This window comes from Triturus cristatus, chromosome 4_1 (assembly GCF_964204655.1).
Source record: "Triturus cristatus chromosome 4_1, aTriCri1.1, whole genome shotgun sequence".
Lineage (NCBI taxonomy): Eukaryota > Metazoa > Chordata > Amphibia > Caudata > Salamandridae > Triturus > Triturus cristatus.
Genome location: NC_140585.1, coordinates 1335306633 through 1335325289, shown reverse-complemented (window position 1 = coordinate 1335325289; position 18657 = coordinate 1335306633). Strand labels below are relative to the sequence as shown.

At 48.5% G+C, this 18657-nt stretch overlaps 1 protein-coding gene across 11 annotated transcripts in view; it reads left to right on the top strand.

Moving 5' to 3' along the window:
- The window catches only part of PDE4DIP (phosphodiesterase 4D interacting protein), a 1321554-nt gene that overhangs the window by 1302721 nt on the left and 176 nt on the right, over positions 1 to 18657 (top strand). For 10 of the 11 annotated variants that reach the window (XM_085654822.1, XM_085654821.1, XM_085654820.1 and 7 more), the window contains one exon: positions 18556 to 18657. This exon is cut by the window's right edge and continues 99 nt beyond it. In XM_085654822.1, the coding sequence (XP_085510948.1) occupies positions 18556 to 18612 (57 nt within the window). In that variant the 3' untranslated portion in view covers positions 18613 to 18657. Of the gene's footprint in view, positions 1 to 6292; positions 6324 to 12031; positions 12084 to 18555 lie in introns of all 11 variants that reach the window. The other variant, XM_085654823.1, reaches the window with a different exon arrangement.

Genomic DNA, 18657 nt, shown 5'->3' with positions numbered 1-18657 from the left:
GCTACCAAATCCGGGGAGCTAAAACTCACGACTACACAGTCGCCCTTAAGTGTCTTATTTAACTTCCCCACCCAGGGAACCCTTCTTACCATTTTAAAACACTCAAAAAGGTGGCTCCCCAAAACTGTCTTTTCAGCTAAAAAATGTAGGGCTTTGTTCCTCAAAGAGGACCAATTTTCTTCCTTTCCATCAGTAGATGGAGGGACATTTGCCAGAATGACAGTATACGGACAAGCCTCCGGTGGCAAATGCAAAGGATATTCTTTGATTACCTGTGTGGGGGGCAAGCTTACTCTCCTTGGGACATCCCGAGAACTCAAGTTAACACCCCCCGGTGGATCAGCAGCCACTGCAGATTGGTTAGTAACACCTACAGTGGTGAGTATCATGGAATCAGCTAGGTCGGATACTCTGGAAATAGCTCCTGCTAGGGTGGGTCTCTCCAGTAGATTACGATTTGCTAAAATTGTTTCCTGACCAGCTATGTGGCGCTCAATCGAAGTAAGTCTGTTCTCAATTTTATCAAGTCTATTCAAAACCGGGGACAGAGAAACCTTCAATTGCTCATCCATAAGTTTTAAAATTTCAATCAAGTCCCCTTGAATCCTGAGGGTCCCTGGGGTCCAACTAGCCCACCAGGTACCTCCAGTAAGCGCCAGAGCTGCGTTGCAGAGAGGTGCAAAAAGGGGCGTGGCCTCTGAACACCTTTCTGCAACTCAGCTCCCTGGCGCATACTGGAGGGTCCTGGTGGGCTAGTTGGCCCCCAGGGACCCCCAGTATTCAAGGTGAATTAATTCCCCATCTTACAACGCGCCAGGGGGGCGCGTTTGCAGAGTGCTACAGGGAGGGGGCGGGGCCTCCGACATGATGCCGGTCTTTTTTTATATATTTATTTTTTAAAGAAGGGGAGCTGTGTGACCCCCTTCCTTTTCTATTTTATGGACCCTGGGGACCCCATCCCCTAGGGCCTGACCCCCATTAAAAAAAAAATATATATAAATATTACGGGAAGGGGGCCGCGTGGGCCCCCCTCCCATGGCCAATTCCGTCCCCGGGGACCCCATCCCCGGGGCATGGCCAAATATTTTATTATGGGGGGGCTGCGTGGCCCCCCTCCTAAGGCCTCTATTTTCCCCGGGGACCCCATTCCCCAGGGCCGGCCTTTATTTATTTATTATTATTTTTTTCTTTGGGAGGGGGCCGCGTGGTCCCCCTCCTGGGCCACTTCTGGCCCTGGGGACCCCATCCCCTGTGGCCTGGCTATTGCATTTTTTGTTTTGTTTTTTCAGAGGGGGGACGCGTAGCCCCCTCCTCAGGCCAAAGAGGGCCCCGGGGAACCCATCCCCCGGGGCCTGGCCTCTGCTTTTTTTTTTTTAAATGCACAGGGGAGAGGGGCTGTGTGGCCTCCCTCCCGGGCCACTCCTAGCCCCGGGGACCCCATCCCCTGGGGCTGGCCCTCTCCTTTGGGGACCGTGGGGGGAGCCCCAATGCCCCCACGGTCCCAGCCGGCTCCCCTCCTCCTGAGGGAGCCGGCATTGCTTTTCCACATGGGGAGCTGCTAACATGCAGCTCCCCATGTGGAAAAGCAATCGCTTCAATGAAGCAAAGCAGTTTGCAATGACAGGACGGGAGCCGCGAGGCTCCTGCCCTGTCATTGCAAACAGCAGTGTCCCAGGGTGTGGGCACCCCGGGTCACTGCAGGAGCTGGCACTGGGGGGGGGTGATCCCCAGGGCCATCACGGGCTCCAGGAGGGGGGCCGCGTGGCCCCCCTCCCACTTAATGCAAAGCCCCAGGGGGTGGTGGTCCCCGGGGCTCGGGGGTCCGTAACGGGACCCCCTAATTTGAATAATTAGGGGGAGGTGGCGGTTCCCGGGGCATGTGGGGGGCTCTTGCCCCCACACAGGTTTATTGTATTTAAAAAACACCCCGGGGGTGGTGGTCCCCGGGGCTGTGGGGGGCCTTAGCGGCTGCACCACACATTTAAAAATGTGTCCCGGGTGGTGGCGGTCCCCGGGTCTGGGGGGGCTGCGTGCCCCCCGCAACTCTTTGATCAAGCCCTGGTGAGGTGGCAGTCCCCGGGGCAGTGTGGGGGGATTGGGCCCCCCCACACATTTTTTAACTGCCCCCGCGACCTGGCCCACCCGTGGGCTTAATTAAACAAAGCGTGGGAGCTACAGGAACTACTGAACGGATTTACACCATTTAATAAAAAGGGCTCTTTCTGAACCAAGCGTTACAACAAACAAATGATGGACGGAATGCTGACAATGCAGACATTCTCCTCCAGTCAAGAGATCTGGGTTAAATCCATTGTTCTTTTGCCCACTATGCCACCCCAGTTCAGACATGGCCATATGCAAATCAGTCTTGACCCTGTGCCTCATGGGAACAGTCCAGCCCGAACTGCCAAGCCATGTCTTCCCTGGACCGGAATCAAGCATCCTAGGACCGGTTTCTGGCTATCAGCCGTCATCAGCCAGGATAGCTTGACTCCAGTGGCGTAGTGAGCACGGGTCCCACGTCTGGGAATACCCATCCCACTTAGGGCGAAAAGCGTTACAACAAACAAATGATGGACGGAATGCTGACAATGCAGACATTCTCCTCCAGTCAAGAGATCTGGGTTAAATCCATCAATTGTTGATTTTGCATTTGTCACCCCGAGTGGGAAGGGTATGCTCAGACGTGAGTCCCTTGCTCTCCATGCCACTGGAATCAGGCTATCCTGGCTGACGAGGGCTGAAAGCCCGAAACCGGTCCTAGGATGCTTGTTTCCAGTCCAGGGAGGACCTGGCTTGGCAGTTCGGGCTGGACTGTTCCCATGGGGCACAGGGTCAGGACTGATTTGCATATGGCTAGGTTCAAAATGGAATGGCATGGTGAGCAAAAAACGATGGATTTAGGCCCAGATCTCTGTACTGGGGTGAATGTATGACATTGTTCTGCATTCTGTCCATCAATTGTTGATTTTGCATTTGTCACCCCGAGTGGGAAGGGTATGCTCATACGTGAGTCCCTTGCTCTCTATGCCACTGGAATCAGGCTATACTGGCTGACGAGGGCTGAAAGCCCGAAACCGGTCCTAGGATGCTTGTTTCCAGTCCAGGGAGGACCTGGCTTGGCAGTTCGGGCTGGACTGTTCCCATGGGGCACAGGGTCAAGACTGATTTGCATATGGCTAGGTTCAAACTGGAATAGCATGGTGAGCAAAAAAACGATGGATTTAGGCCCAGATCTCTGTACTGGGGTGAATGTATGACATTGTTCTGCATTCTGTCCATCAATTGTTGATTTTGCATTTGTCACCCCGAGTGGGAAGGGTATGCTCAGACGTGAGTCCCTTGCTCTCCATGCCACTGGAATCAGGCTATCCTGGCTGACGAGGGCTGAAAGCCCGAAACCGGTCCTAGGATGCTTGTTTCCAGTCCAGGGAGGACCTGGCTTGGCAGTTCGGGCTGGACTGTTCCCATGGGGCACAGGGTCAAGACTGATTTGCATATGGCTAGGTTCAAACTGGAATGGCATGGTGAGCCAAAAAACGATGGATTTAGGCCCAGATCTCTGTACTGGGGTGAATGTATGACATTGTTCTGCATTCTGTCCATCAATTGTTGATTTTGCTTTCTGAACCAAGGGCTACCTTTTTGCCAAATTTGGTGTAATTCCGATCAGTAGTTTGGGCTGACAACTGAGTGTCATAATGATACTAGTACTAGAAGCACATTCCCTTTTTCAAAGAGTGCAACAGTGTCCATATAAAACAAATGCATTGGCACAAAATACTGAAGCACAAACACCAGTCACTGTTTCATTTGGCAGTGTTTTCTTAAAAACAGACACACAGTGGCAGCAGAAAGTACATTCGTTTTTCAGTTGCCTTAATGTACAAAGACGAAAATGGAGGAGGAACGCAAAGCAAAGCCAATCGGCCGGCACAAGCACAAAATGAAAGGTCTGCAATGGAAGGGAGGTCAATAGGTGGGATGAGAGGGGGATAAAGGGGATTGTCTCTATACTCAGGAAATGAAGGAAGATAAAAATAGACTACCAGTGAAAAACCTTGATTTTAGTAGCATCAATTCTCCTTTTAAAGTCTTATCATTCGGAAGTCCCTGAATATTCAGGAGATATTTACTAAGGTTTTGGTAAACTATAAACTTCCATAAAATTGTCACACTATGAAAATTGTCATTCATTTCATGAACACCGTGAATAACCGTATATTTCAACCAAGACAAATTTTGTATTGCCCTCAAACACTTCCTCACACATTTGTAGTATTTTAGGTAAAAATAGCACGAAAAGATGCAAACTGCAAACTGCATATATCTGGTCATGCCGGACTAGTATCAAGTCACAAGTTCAGGTGACCATGAAGGAGTGCAGGTCAGATACCGGTCCAAATTTGACCTCCTGGGAGTTTTACCTTCTGGCTTTGGTTCTGGGTCTTTGTGGCATTTCTTTGAGGATCTCTGCATCACTGTGCATTGGATACAGTGAAGCTTTCAGCTGAGCCTTAAGGCTCTGTGGGGCTTTGCATTGCTTTGCGCTTAAACTGGTGAGGTTTTTAGTTGTGCGGCGATGCTCTGTGAGGCTTTGCGCTACTTCACGTCAGATCCGGTGAAGCTTTCAGTTAGGATCTATGCGTCATGACTCTGAGGGGGTTCTGCGTCTCTCACCATAGGATCCGGTGATGCCCTCAAAGAGAAGGTGTGTGATGTGTGAGGCTTTATGTCATCCTGTGTCTGGTGAAGCTGCAGGTCAGGAGCTGTGCGGTGCGGCAATACAAGGCCCTGTGTCACTCTGCATTCCATTGCATCCCATACAGGGAAATCTTCAGTTAGTAGGAAGAAATACACCCTGACTCAAGGGTCCAGCCCTTGGGGGTAAGGACTCACACCCACAGCGACCAGCAGAGGGGACCATGTCAGGTCCAGTTTGGTCTGGTCAGCTGAAAAGCAGGAAAGGTCTCTGAAAGCTATTGTGTCTGTGTAGCTCAAAAAGGTCAGCCAACTGACCCTTGGAGTCACATCTGAGGTTCTGGGTTAAGGCAAGATGGTCTAGTCTTCCTTCTTCAGACAGCAGGGCAGTCCTTATTCTGAATCTTCCCAATACAGGAGCATTCTAACAAGGGCACTGGGTAACCACATATATGTCCAGTACCAGCCTGTGGGTGGGATAAACTCCTGCCCACCCCATAACCAATGGGGTAAACATTCCCAGGGGTGACACTTCCTCCCTGCCAAGGCCCTTTATTTTCCTTTCCTGGCAGCAGTTATATCTCCCTGCAGGCTGCAGGTGTCAATTGGGGATTAACTGTAAAAAGGCTACCAGAGGCATAAGGCAGGAAAATACCAACTTTCTAAAATTGTCATTTTTCAAAAGAATAATTTAAACTCTGAATTTACCACTGAAAAGGATTTTAAAATTAAATTAAAATGAGTAGAAGTAGTATTTTCTAGCTGTTTCCAAAATGCATTTAGCTCTTATTAAGTGTAATAAGTTAAACCAGTATTAGTCTATGACCGACCAGCCTTGTCACAGTGACAAAAGACTTTGGGGGTGTTTCTGCTAAGACATGTAAAATATGAAATATACTCATTTACTTTTTGAATACCATGCACCTTGATCTATGAGCTGTTGGGCCCTATCTTAGGGGTGACTTGTACCACCTCCCCGGGGCTTTCAAATTTAATTGCAGGGGCCCCGCGCTCCCCCTGCAGCCCGAGGACTGCCACCTCCTGGGGGCTGTGTTCAAATAAAATGCGTGGCGGGGCTGCTGCCCCGCATACTGCCCTGGGCACCGCCACCTCCCTGGGGCTTTTAACTTTAAAATGCAGGGGGCCTCCCGCCCCTCCCACAGCCCCCCGGAGCTTTAAAAATATGTTAGCGGGGGCCGTGTGGCCCCCCTCGTCAAGCCCTCCTTGACCCTGGGGACAGCCACCCCCCTAGGTTCGGCTCCTGCAATGTCCCGGGGTGCCCACCCCCGGGACAATGCAGTTTGCTATGGCAGGCTACCCTGTCATAGAAAACACTACTTCGCTTCATGGAAGCGATAGCAGGAAACCTGCTCTTGCTTCCATGAAGCAAAGCAGAATTGCTTTTGAACAAAGGGGGGCTGCATGTCAACAGCTCCCCTTGTCCAAAAGCAATGCCGGCTCCTGCAGGAGGTGTGGAGCCGGCAGGGAACATGGGGGTAATTGGGGCTCCCCCGCGGTCCCCAATGTGAGGCCAGGCCCGGGGGATGGGGTCCCAGGGCCAAAAGTGGTAAAGGGAAGGGGGGCCACTTAGCCCCCATCTCGTAATAATAATAAAAAAAATAGTTTTAAAAGAGGAAATGCCACGGGGATGAGGTCCCAGGGGCCAATAGTGGCCTCAGGAGGGGGTCGTGCGGTCCCCCTCCTTTAAAAGGAATTTTAAAAAAAAATAAAAAACTATATGGCTATGCCCCGGGGGATGGGGTCCCCAGGCCAAAATTGGCTTCGGGAGGGGAACCGTGCAGCCCCCTTCCCGTTTTTAATGCAAAAAAGAAAAAAATGTCTCAGGCCCTGGGGGAGGGGGTCCCTGGGGCCCCCAAAATATTAGAAAAGTAGGGCCACACAGTACCCCTTCTAACAAAAAAAACAGAAGCCGGCATCTCGCTGGAGGCCCCGCCCCCTCCCTGCACCACTCTGCAAACGCACCTCCTGGTGCGTTCTGAGTTGAGGGATTAAGCCCCATAGAATCTTAAGGGTCCTTAGGGGCCAACTAGCCCACCAGGTACCTCCAGTGAGCCCCACACAGTGGGATTGCTGAGAGGTGGTCCAAGGCCACGCCCCTTTTACACCACTCTGCAAACGCAGCTGCGGTGCCGTGTGTGTTCGGAGAGATTCTGCAAACCGTTTGGTCAAGAGACGGCCTGTGCCCAGCTCATGTAAGTACTGTACAGTTACATGAGTGACAGGTTCCTGTGTTACATCGCCCCACAAAGCACTACATGTATGAACTATTGCAGCGTGTAGTAAAAATGTACCCTGTGGCAATTCCGAATCCTCGGTTAGATCTGCAAATGAGAGAAGCAGCCCATCACTGTAGAGATCAGTCAGCGTCTGCACACCGGCTTCTTTCCAGTGCGTCAGTTCTGTGCTGGTTATTGTCCTGAGTCTTCTTGGGGTACCCAGTATCGGGAGCGATGGCGCATATGGTATGACATGTCACGTAATGCGGAGGCTGCACCTATAGCACAGATATGCCACCCGCACCGGGATCTGGGCAGGTACACTGCCTGTCCAATCCGGATGAAACAGCGTCACGATCAGAGAGTGTGTGAGTTCAGGTGCCTGTGTTGCTATGTCCGCCAACTGATGCGCGCTAAGCCAACGCGCCACCCATTGAAGTTGAGCAGCTAAATAGTATTGTTCCATGTTGGGTAGTGAGTGTCCCCCCCTGGTTGGTCGGCGGGTACATTTTAGCCATGAACACCCTGCTTCGAGTCCCATGCCATATGAATTGCCGCATGTCTGGTTCCACATTTTTGAAAAACGGTGGTCTAAGGTGTAATGGCAAATTTGAAAAGTAATAAAGGAGGCGCGGTAGCATTACCATTTTTAGCAGCGCAATCCTGCCCATATCCGCCAGCGGTAGGGTAGACCAAAAGGACATTTGCGCTCTTATAGCTGTAACAGCGCGCAACAGATTTCCCTTAAGGAGGTCTTCGAGTCCCGGTATATCAGGCTCCCCAAATATCAGAATCCCTCAGTCTGCCAATGGACTTCTCTGCCATTAATGGTCAGGTGTGGGTCGGGGTGGATTCTGCAAATGGATATAAACATGACTTTTCCCAGTTCACCCTCAATCCCGACATGAAAGCGAAGTTGTGCAGTCTGACTTAAATTGCTCCATGTACCTGCCTCACGTCCCGGAGATATATCAATAGGTCGTCTGCATATGAGACTGCATTCATACCGTCTCTCAGTGGTATTCCCCAGTCATCATGCGTAGAGCAAAGTGCCACAGCCAATGGTTCAATGGCAAGCGCAAATAACAGCGGGGAGAGTGGGCAGCCTTGCCTCGTACCACGCTCTATGGGAACATGCCCCAAAACATACGGACCTGTATTGACTCTGGCCATAGAAAAGTACTCGCCAGGCCATAGTGACGCAGTGCAGCAAACAAGAACTCCCATCCTAGGGTGTCAGAAGCCTTCTCGAGGTCTAACACTAGGCAACCTGCATGCGGCCAGTCGTTCCCCGAATAATGTGCCACACGAAAGAAGCGCCTCAGATTTAATGATGTGTTGCGCACTACAGCCTCTGATATATGCACTCATATACGCATTCAGACACTCACATACTGCCGCTCATCCACAGAGATACTCACACCTAGACAGTCACCCAAAGACTCATTCACACTGCCACTTACTCACCAATACAGTTATACACACACCACCTCACTTATTCATACAGATACTAACACATATTTACTCTCTTATAAAGCACACACTCATCCATGCAGCCACTCTTACAATCACTCACTCTCACATATAGTCAGTTATATACTCCAACACTCACATACTGCCTTTCACATATGTAGTTACTCACACATATACCACTGAGTCATCCATTCACTCACCAGCACAGCCATACGCACAACCACTCACCCATAAAGCCCCTCACAGATGCACTCATGAACCCATACACCCAATGAATCACCCACTCACACATCCATGCAGGGAGTTAGGCCCCTCCACCCACCCACACAGAGACTCAGGCACCCATACAGGTACTCAGACAACCAATCATTAACCCATATAGGCACCTTTGGGTATCTATATATAACATTCTTTAACTTTTAAAAATCACCCAGTCTCTGGATGATGTCATCAGTGATGTAATTTGAAATATCATCAGTGATGTCACTGACCATGTCATGAGTGATGTGATATGTGATGTCATCAGCAGTGCATCGTGGGGGCACGAGTTATAGTTAGCTCAACTAACTATAACGGCCGAATTTCCCTGGTTTTGTATGAGTAAAATGCCCAATTACCTATAACGTTCCTGAAACCTGTGTTTTTTTCAGTGAATATATAATATATACATTTACACATATATATATATAAATGTATATTTAGTTATATCTATATGTGTGTGTGTGGGTATATATATATGACCCCCCGCAGTCCCGGAGAAGCAGTGACAGACCTGCGGTAATCAGCGGACACCGAGTCGGAGGACTTGTGATAAGCAGAAAACCTAGCAGGTAGGAATTAGCTGGGAAATTGCGGGGTGAGGAGGTGTGCAACAAGTTGCTCAGCGACAAATTTTTTAACGCTGTGGGCAATGTGAATGATAATTGCTATATTGACTCATGTCGGCCGACGTGGTAAGAGCACGGGAGATGGCGGCAAGGGAGATGTTCTCTGATACACTCCCCACAATAAGTGGAGCCACAGAAACAAATAAAGATACCTTACATGTTAACAACACTGTGAAAGATCTATTTAAACAACTGGAGAAAAAAATCCCTATTTAATGCAGCCAGCTGGCACCCAAAGGTGCGCCAAAGGCAAGCCCACCTGCGCCCATCCATGACCCTACCAGTGCCAGGAACCCTGAATCAACAACCATCCACTGCCATGACTCAGCTGCCCTCCTCACAATCGACCCCGGAAGGAGCAACAACTGCCAGCTATCCACACTGAACACCAGCCACGGACAGTTCTCCTGCCATTACTGCTGCCGTACTTTCATCACTGTATGCCCCCCATGGCCACTGCCCCCACACCGTGCGCCAACTCCACCGAAGCCCTGAAATGCATCCTCCATAACGTGCGCTCCCTGCACAGACACGCCGTAGAGATCTGGGACCTCCTTGAAACCCTCTCACCAATCGTCGCCTTCTTTACAGAAACCTAGACCAACACCTCCTCCGCCCCGACGGATACAAGATCCGGAGAAAGGACCGCCCCAACTACCAAGGAGGAGGACTCACCATCACACACAAGAGCCCCCTCCAACTCTCCAACTCCACCACCAGCGACTGCTCCTCCTCCACCACCAAACACCTTCACTTCCAGATCCAGACCTGCCCTAGAACCAAACTTCGCTGCACCCTCGCCTACAGACCCCCCAGACCTCATACACCGTTCACCACTACCATCGCTGACCTCATAGCACCCCACTCCATCGCCTTCATGGACTACATACTCATCGGAGACCTGAACTTCCACTTCGACAACATCAGCGACCCCAACTCCAACATCCTCCTGGACAACTTCTCCAACATTGGACTGAAACAGCTCGTCACCACGCCTACCCACATGGCAAGACACCCCCTTGACCCCATCTTCACAGGAGGTAACAACATCCACTTCAGCCACACCACAAAACCCCCATGGATGGACCACCACTGCGTACAATTCCCCGTAGGCAAACACACGCCACCCAAACCTGCACTGCACCCTCCATGAAGGAACTGGAGCAAAGTCACTGAGGAGCAGCTCAACTCCACCCTCAACTGCAATGCCCCCAACACCTCTACCGACACCAACCTTGCAGCCAAAGAACTCCACAGATGGATCTGCAACTGCACAGATGAGCTCGCACCTCTATGTAACCCCGACAGACAACGCCCCAGAAAGGCCACCTGGTTTACTGCCGACCTCCAAAAATCAAGACGCACCTGCAGACGTACTCAAGAAAAACTGGAGAAACAGCAAAATGTCAGAAGATAGCACCAACTACAAGAACGCCATGGCGGAACACAACCAACGCATCAGATCCACCAAAAGGACCTTCATCTAAACCAAAATCCTCGCCAACTCCAGCAACTCCAAGGAACTCTTCAGCGCCATCCAGGAATTCACCAAGCCCCCCAGTGAAACCACGGACATCAACTCTTCCCAGAACCACTGAAACAAGCTTGGTTCCTTTTTCCATCTGAAAATCAAGGGCCTCCATGACAACTTCAATAACCAGACACCTGACCTCAAAACCACATCCTTCTCCCGAAACGCCAGCCAGCCCACCATCTCCTCCTGGACCCCAGTCACCACCGAAGACACCACTTCGACCATGAAAAGCATCCACTCAGGAGCCCCAATGGACCCCTGCCTACCACACATCTTCCACAGAGCCGCCACCACCATTGCTCCAGAATTGTGACACACAATCAACACCACCCTTCAAGACTGTAATATTTCCCGACGACTGGAAACGTGCCGAAGTGAGACCCCTTCTCAAGAAACCCTCAGCAGACCCCACGGACCTCAAAAACTACGACCCATCTCCCTCCTCCCCTTCAAGGCCAAAGTCACCGAGAAGACCGTCAATGCCCAGCTAACAAGATTCATTGAAGATAACTCCATCCTCGACCCCTCCCAATCCGGATTCCGCAGCGACCACAGCACAGAGATCGCTCTACTCGCTGCCACAGGCGACATCAGCACCCTCCTCGACCAAGGACACACCATGGCCCTGATCCTACTCGACCTCTGTGCAGCATTCGACAACGTCTCCCACGGCACACTTACCACCAGGCTTCACAATGCCGGAATACTGGGAACTGCCCTTGACTTTATCTGATCCTTACTCACCGGCAGAACACAAAGAATGAGACTGCCTACCTTCCTCTCTGAACCCATGGAAATCAACTGTGGCGAACCCCAAGGATTATCACTCACCTCATGCTCTTCAACATCTACATGGCCCCCATTGCCACCATTGTCAGACAGCATGGACTCAGCATAGTAGCCTATGCCAACAATACCCAGCTCATCCTCTTCCTCACCAAGGACCCCATCACCACCAGGCTCAACTTCCAGGAAGGAATGAAGGACGTTGCATCCTGCATGAGCAGCAACTGGCTGAAGCTCAACTTGGAGAAGTCAGAGGTCCTTGTGCTCGGACCCTCCCCCTCTGCTTGGGTCAACACCTGGTGGCCCACTACCTTCGGCAGCCCTCCCACCCCTACAGACCATGCCCAAAACCTCGGCATAGTACTCGACTCCTCCCTCTCCATGATAAGCCAGGTCAACGCCGTTGTCTCCAGCTGCTTCTACACACTCCGCATCCTCGAAAGACCTTCAAATGGATCCCCCCAAATCAAGGAAGACCGTCACCCATGCACTCATAACCAACAGACTGAACTACAGAAATGCCCTCTATGCCAGGATCAACAAGTCTCTGCTCTGCAAACTCCAGACCATACAGAACACCGCAGCCAGACTCGTGCTCAGCATCCCTTGACATGAGCACATCACCTGAGGAACCTCCACTGGCTCCCTGTAGAGAAGAGAGTCACTTTCAAGATACTCACACAAGCCTGCAAATGCCTTCACAACACCGGACCTCAATACCTCAACAATAGAATCTCCTTCCAAGCACCCAAGCAAAACCTCTGATCCGCCGAACCCGCCCTCGCCGAAACCCCGTGGATCCGCAGAGCCAGAATGGAGGGAAGAGCCTTCTCCTGCATCGCGGCCAAGACCTGGAACAAGCTCCCGATCAATATCAGACGCGCCCCCTCCCTGAACATCTTCAGGACAACACTCAAGACCTGTCTCTTCGACTGAACGGAGCTACTTACCCCCATGGCTTGAGACCCTCACAGGTGAATAGCGCACTTACACTTCCCCTGATTGATTGATTGCAGTTTGCTATGGGATGATGGGAGCACTGTTCCCACCACCCCATAGCAAACAGTGTGCTCACTTTGAACAAGCGGAAGCACTTTGCTCTCGTTTGTTCAAAGCAAACACACTATGCTTTTTACCCCCAGGGAGCAGCATTTCAGCCACTCCCTGGTGGTAAAAAGCCATGCCTGCTCCCACAGGAGGAGGGAGCTGGCCGGAATTGTGGGTGGCTTCGGCTCCACGGCTATCCCCAACCAGCTGGCCATGCCCTGGGAGATGGGATTTAAAATGGTGGGGCCTCAACCAATGGCGTCCCTGAGCTGAAATTCGGCCTGGGGAGGGGGCCCCCATCCTTAACATTTTTGTTTTTAAATGAAATGGGCTGGCCCCGAGGCCGAAAATGGCCCGGGAGGGGGGCCACTTGGTCCCCCTCCCTTTAAAAGGAGAACAAAAATTGCCATGCCCCGGGGGATGGGGTCCTGGGCCGAGTTCGGCCTGGGGAGGGGGGCAGCATAGCCCCCTCCCCTTTACTAGTTTGAAATAAATAGAAAGGTCTAGCCTCCGGGGATGGGGTCCCTCTCCTTTTTTATTAAAAAAAATAAAAAAGGGTCAGCCCCCGGGCAATGGGGTCCCCAGGGCTCAAAAGCATAAAAGGAAGGGGGCCACACAGCCTCCCTTCTTAAAATAATGGTGCTTTCACCAATGGGTATTTATAGTTAGCACCACATTTCCATATGATATGGATTTTTTAAGTTTCTTATATCTTTTCATCTATCTAAGCTCCTTCTTGGAACGTATTGAGGTGACCTGTCAAGCAGAGGCTGAGATAAATGGGGCTCCCAAAACGCATTTTCCCCATGCAATTTGCCACAGGAAAATTCGAAACAGCTACAGTCAAAACGACTGAATGGAATTACACCAAATTTGTCAGAAACCTAGATGTATATAACTGTATACTACTCTCTCTTCCCCTAAGTGGTTGTAGGATTCTCCTCCCTCCTGCCACCTGGGCATGATGCAGTCTACTCCTTTTCGGTGTAGGAGATATAGAGAGAGCAGGGAGCAATCACACCATGCTCAGCAGCGACAGTCAAACTTCCTCCATTATATCTTTGGAGACAAAAGGGAGGCAGAGGAACCAGGAGAGGCAGTGAATCAGCTCCTACATTCTGCTGTTTGCTTCACATCAGTGGAAAAGAGGGTAAAGATGGGAAAGCGACCTTCACTCTTGTAAACAACTGAGAACCGATTCCACTGTTCTCAGTAATGGTATGTTGTGGAAGCCATATAGCATAGCCAGAGTTCTGTCAAATGTGGCAGTGAATCAATTTTATATAAATTATATTTTAAATAACTTTGTGATTAGATGTTCCTTTTTCATTTGTAAGAAAATGAATTAATAGTTGGAGTGTATGATAGTTCTCCACAAGTAATACAGAGCGTAGCAACTTTTTAGCTCCAGGCAAAGATTTCAATAATTTAAACCTGGGCTCAAACCCTGTTAGCTCCATCACAGAGCAGAGAGGGTTAACTTAGTGAAAATGTGTAAAGCAATCCGAAGTACAGAAACAGTTAAAAAGTCAGAAACACAAAAAAATTAAAATACTATTCCAATTTACAAACCTAGAGGAAAATGTAATAAACAAAATTAAACCAAAACTACAAAATGCAAATAAGAGGAACCAGGGATATGAATTGTAATAGATTTAAGAGAAAAATCACACAAAAAATAAATCGCCAATAGAAGGTGCAGTTAGAGATTGACTGGAACCTAGGTAGGATTTCAGGTCGAACACAGTGGAAAGCGGTTTGGACACACCTAGTAGGTACAACCTGTTCAAAGATTTTACATTCTGACTTAATCCCTGAAATGGAAATTTAAAACCTCTGATGAGGAAGTCCTCTTGAAAATGAGTAGCCAATGGACGAGGTTCCACTGAAGCTATTGATTTTGGTGGGAAAAGCTCCAATCGGGAAATGTTCAGTCTCATGCCCAGGGAATCCTCTCATTAGTCAGACATGTTCCACATCTTCTCCTGGTGAAATTTCTTCAATTGGTTTTAATTTCTTCTTCTTAGCTCAGAATCCTCCAGCAGGGCAAGGCTGAAAGCTATATCCAGGCTGGTCACACTGAAGTCAGATATACTTGCAGTGAGTGTCTGCTGAAAGGCTTTTTGTAGCGACAAAAAAGCTTGTGGCATGACCAAATTTAATTTTGTTCTGAGCCAGTTCACACCTTCCGTGGACTAACTTGCGTGGTTTATCCCAGTCTCTTGATGTCTGAAAGTTCAAACTTTTTCCAAGTTCAACTTTTCCAGAAATTGTTCTTGACATAGCCAACGGCCCCAGGACCTCAAGGATATCACTTAGGGGTCAGATCTCACTGTAGCAGAGGCCACCTGCAGGGTGCAGTTCAGGTCCAGTTTCAACTGGTCAGGTGGACACTTCAAGAAAAAGGCCTCTTGCAGGTTATTGTGTCCCTGTATCCACATTGGAGGTCAGCCAACTGACCCTTGGAGGCCACTTCTGTGTCCTGAGTGCTTGTGGGAGCAGGTCTAGCCCTCCAGGCTTACAGTTCTTAAACAGCAGGTGCAGTCCCTCTTCTGTTCTTTGTCCGGTCCAAAACGTGTTCTGAGGAGCTGTGGGTGAAATGACAGATTTCACAAGCCAGTGGGTGGAAGTAACTCCTGGACACGCCCTAACCAATGGAAAAATATTGCCAGGGGCAAACTTATCCACTTTTGCAGCACAACCTGTTTTACTGTAAACTGGACTAGAACGCGCTATTCTAAGGGGAATCCAACTTGATGCAGGCCTTCTGCCTTTGGAGGGAGCTTGTGTGTCAGTCAGGGATGTGTTTAGAGATATGAGTCGCCCTCTCTTCCTAAGCTACCAAAACTGGTTCTGCGATCCACATCCTTTTATACTGGGCTGGCGCCCAACTGGCTAACTGGCCATTGTCTCTGCTCTGGGAGCAATCTTCACACGTCATAAAGGTCAAGCAGTGGCAGGGCAGCTCATGTTGGGCTAATACAAATTAGCCTTCAGGAGCTTTAGGTCAGGAAATGGTAACTTTCTAAAAGTTAGTTTCCCTAAATATTTCTTAACAATCTGACTTGCCTATTAAGTTTGGTTTTTATTACATTTTAAACATAGTGGCTGAACTATTTCTCTAGCTTGTCCCAGATACCAGAATTAATATTTCAATCTGTGCTGTAATTTTTCTCATGGGACAGCCAGAGACTACCACAGTAAAAATAGCTTTTAGGGCTTGCCATTGCAAGGACATGGTAATATTAGTTTTCTAGATGTCTCACTTTTAAATACAATACATCCTATCTTGTGGGCTACAAAGCTACATTGGGTGACTTATTAATATATAAAAGGAACCTTTTTCCCCTGTCCAGAGGGTGTTTTGACAGGTTGGGCTGCAGGTTTAAACTGCAGCAGCCAGGCTACAATGTTTTCTTTGTCACACTAGTGAATGGCACAGTAAATACTGGACTCTGCAGACGGCATCTAACTTTCCAAGCTATTGGTATATTTCTGCAATATATACTAAGTCTTACATGAAAGTTCAGTCGGGGATTAGCCAATTTTTACAAGTTTTAAGGATCAAATTAAGGACAATGGACACTGGGAGGCAGCGCCCAGTGAGCAGAGTCTAAAAACCAGCAAGAAAATTCAGCAAAAAAACATTGACCACACAAAAAGAGCCATTTTCTCACATCTTTCGCAAAGTATGTCTTCAGTAAACACCTTGGATATTAACACATTCATTAATGTTATTGTACTGTAAAACTATTAGTAGAATTAGGAAAAGCTCTGGAAAATGGATGACTTTGGTAACGTAGTCACATTAGGTAGGAATCGCTGGGTGTTCAGTGAATATAAAGTGACATTTGCAAACCCTGTGGTGGTCACTGGAGAAAAGTGAATTAATGTAGATCTGATAATAGAAAGAAATCCATGCATGCATAGAAAGCTCCCTTTTCTATCTTGGAATCCAGTTGTGCTTTTCTTGAATGTCAGGTAGCTGTCAAACAGAAACGTGATGCTGACCAGTCGTGGTATAGATGGTATTAACCTGCCATACTGAATGGCATCAGTAGACAGAATCTGCCTTAATTACAGTGACTTTTTCTGGGATTAAACCTCCGCTTAAGAAGGCAAGACAAGGATCAGTCTCCTCTTTTGGACATTGTCCTATTCACCACACCATTAAAATATAGGATAGCTCTGCCCGATAATCATTCACTTTCATTCTCCCAAGTTTGAGTAATTGAGTACTATTAAGTTGTGTGTAATCGTAATACCTTTTATTTATGTTCTTGGAAATTGCTCATATGCAGTAGCCAGCACTGTATAAAACAAGTTAGTGGTTTTATACTTGACTGTATATGATTAGAATTCTGAAATCTTTCTGAGGGCATGCTATTTCCATTCCAAACTAAAGGCACTAATGGGCATACTGAAGTCATGGAAGCTTATCAAAGACATTTAATAGCATAGTGTAGGTTTAAAAAACAAAAAAGAATCTGGTTAATAACGATTGTTATTAGACCTACTGACTCATGCCCAAGACCCATTCAATGGTGCATAAAAGGCTAAGGGGCTTTTCTTTTAGAGGGTTTCATTTTGTTTGCACCCCTCAACTTGGTACATGCGTGACACAAACCTCTAAGTCTGATTTTTTAAGCCATGCAATACCAGTTTGGTGTGCTTAAAAAATCTGGAGTAACGCAACGCAGCACAAATCACTATGTTGCATTAATCTGCCCTGGAAAGGCGTTCCATGGGCGTTGTGTGGATGTTCCAACTCAACTCCAATGGATTTTAACGCATCACCAGATTTACAAACCTTGTAAACCTGGGGATGCACCAAAATATTACACCATCGCAGGGTAGGTGTAGTGAGGAAAAATATCTGTATTGCTCCTCGTTTCTTCCTCTTTTGATGTGTGCTGAGGAATATGTTTCCCCGGATTGTTGTTGAGCAGGATGGTGCCCCTTCCTGCACAAAAACAATCTTGCATGTAACACAGGCACTCTTGCACCATGGTGCAAGGGTACCTGCTTTGGCACTAGGCTGGTAAAAGGGCGCTAACGCAAGGGAAAGGATAGGAATGGCCGGTATTGCCTTATATACGGAGCATTACTGCCCTTTCCCTGCCATACAGTGCAGCGCAGGAAGTAACTTGCTGTGCTGCACTGCATGATTTTCTCATAAGTGAGGCCCGACATGTTCACAGGCAGAAATGATTGACCTGCTCCAAGCCACAATAGCTTCCAAAGAAATGTTTAGTAGCAAATCCAGTCAAAAACGCTGTTTATTGGTCCTCCTCTGATAGTGCATAGAAAGACTTAGTAACCATAGTTGCAGATAGTGACCTACTCCAAAGCATAATTGTAATTGGCACAAAAATGCAGCACGACAGCAGGATGTGGGGATCGTTCTTGAGTGGAAGACATTCACGTAAGTATTTGGACTGCTCTCTAGGCAATTTGGTTGACCCCTCTCAATGATCGTATGATTTTGCTAAAGTTTGTTTTAAGGGCCACTGTATTCCTATGAGTTTTTGTAACCAGAGTTCATATTGGCCAGGTCCCTTCAAGAGTAAGATCAGGATGAAAAGAAGAGATTTTCCTTGTGTATTGGAGTGGTCCATCGCCCTATTACATGCTCCCTATATAGTCTCATCCACACTAGAGGTTGATTATTCTTAAAGTTCAATCAAAATGTTCACATTAACGTATTTCTGTTACTTTTGCTATGCCTAGGTAAGCGCCTGTGGTTGGCATGTAGCCAGTGCTGGTGTGCCATGGTATGCTGTCGCTGTGTTCATTTCACATGTCTTATTTAGAGTAGTGAAAAAGGTGTCTCTGCCTCAAGAACAGCTATGCCATTTAACACCTTTTCCTGCATCCCCCTCCCCTACAGGCGAACTCCAGTGCCCCACATCAAATGGTCAAGACACACCTGCCTCCCAGGAGCTGACCAGGAAAAAAAACAACCTGAAGACACTCAAGAGAAAAGAGGAGT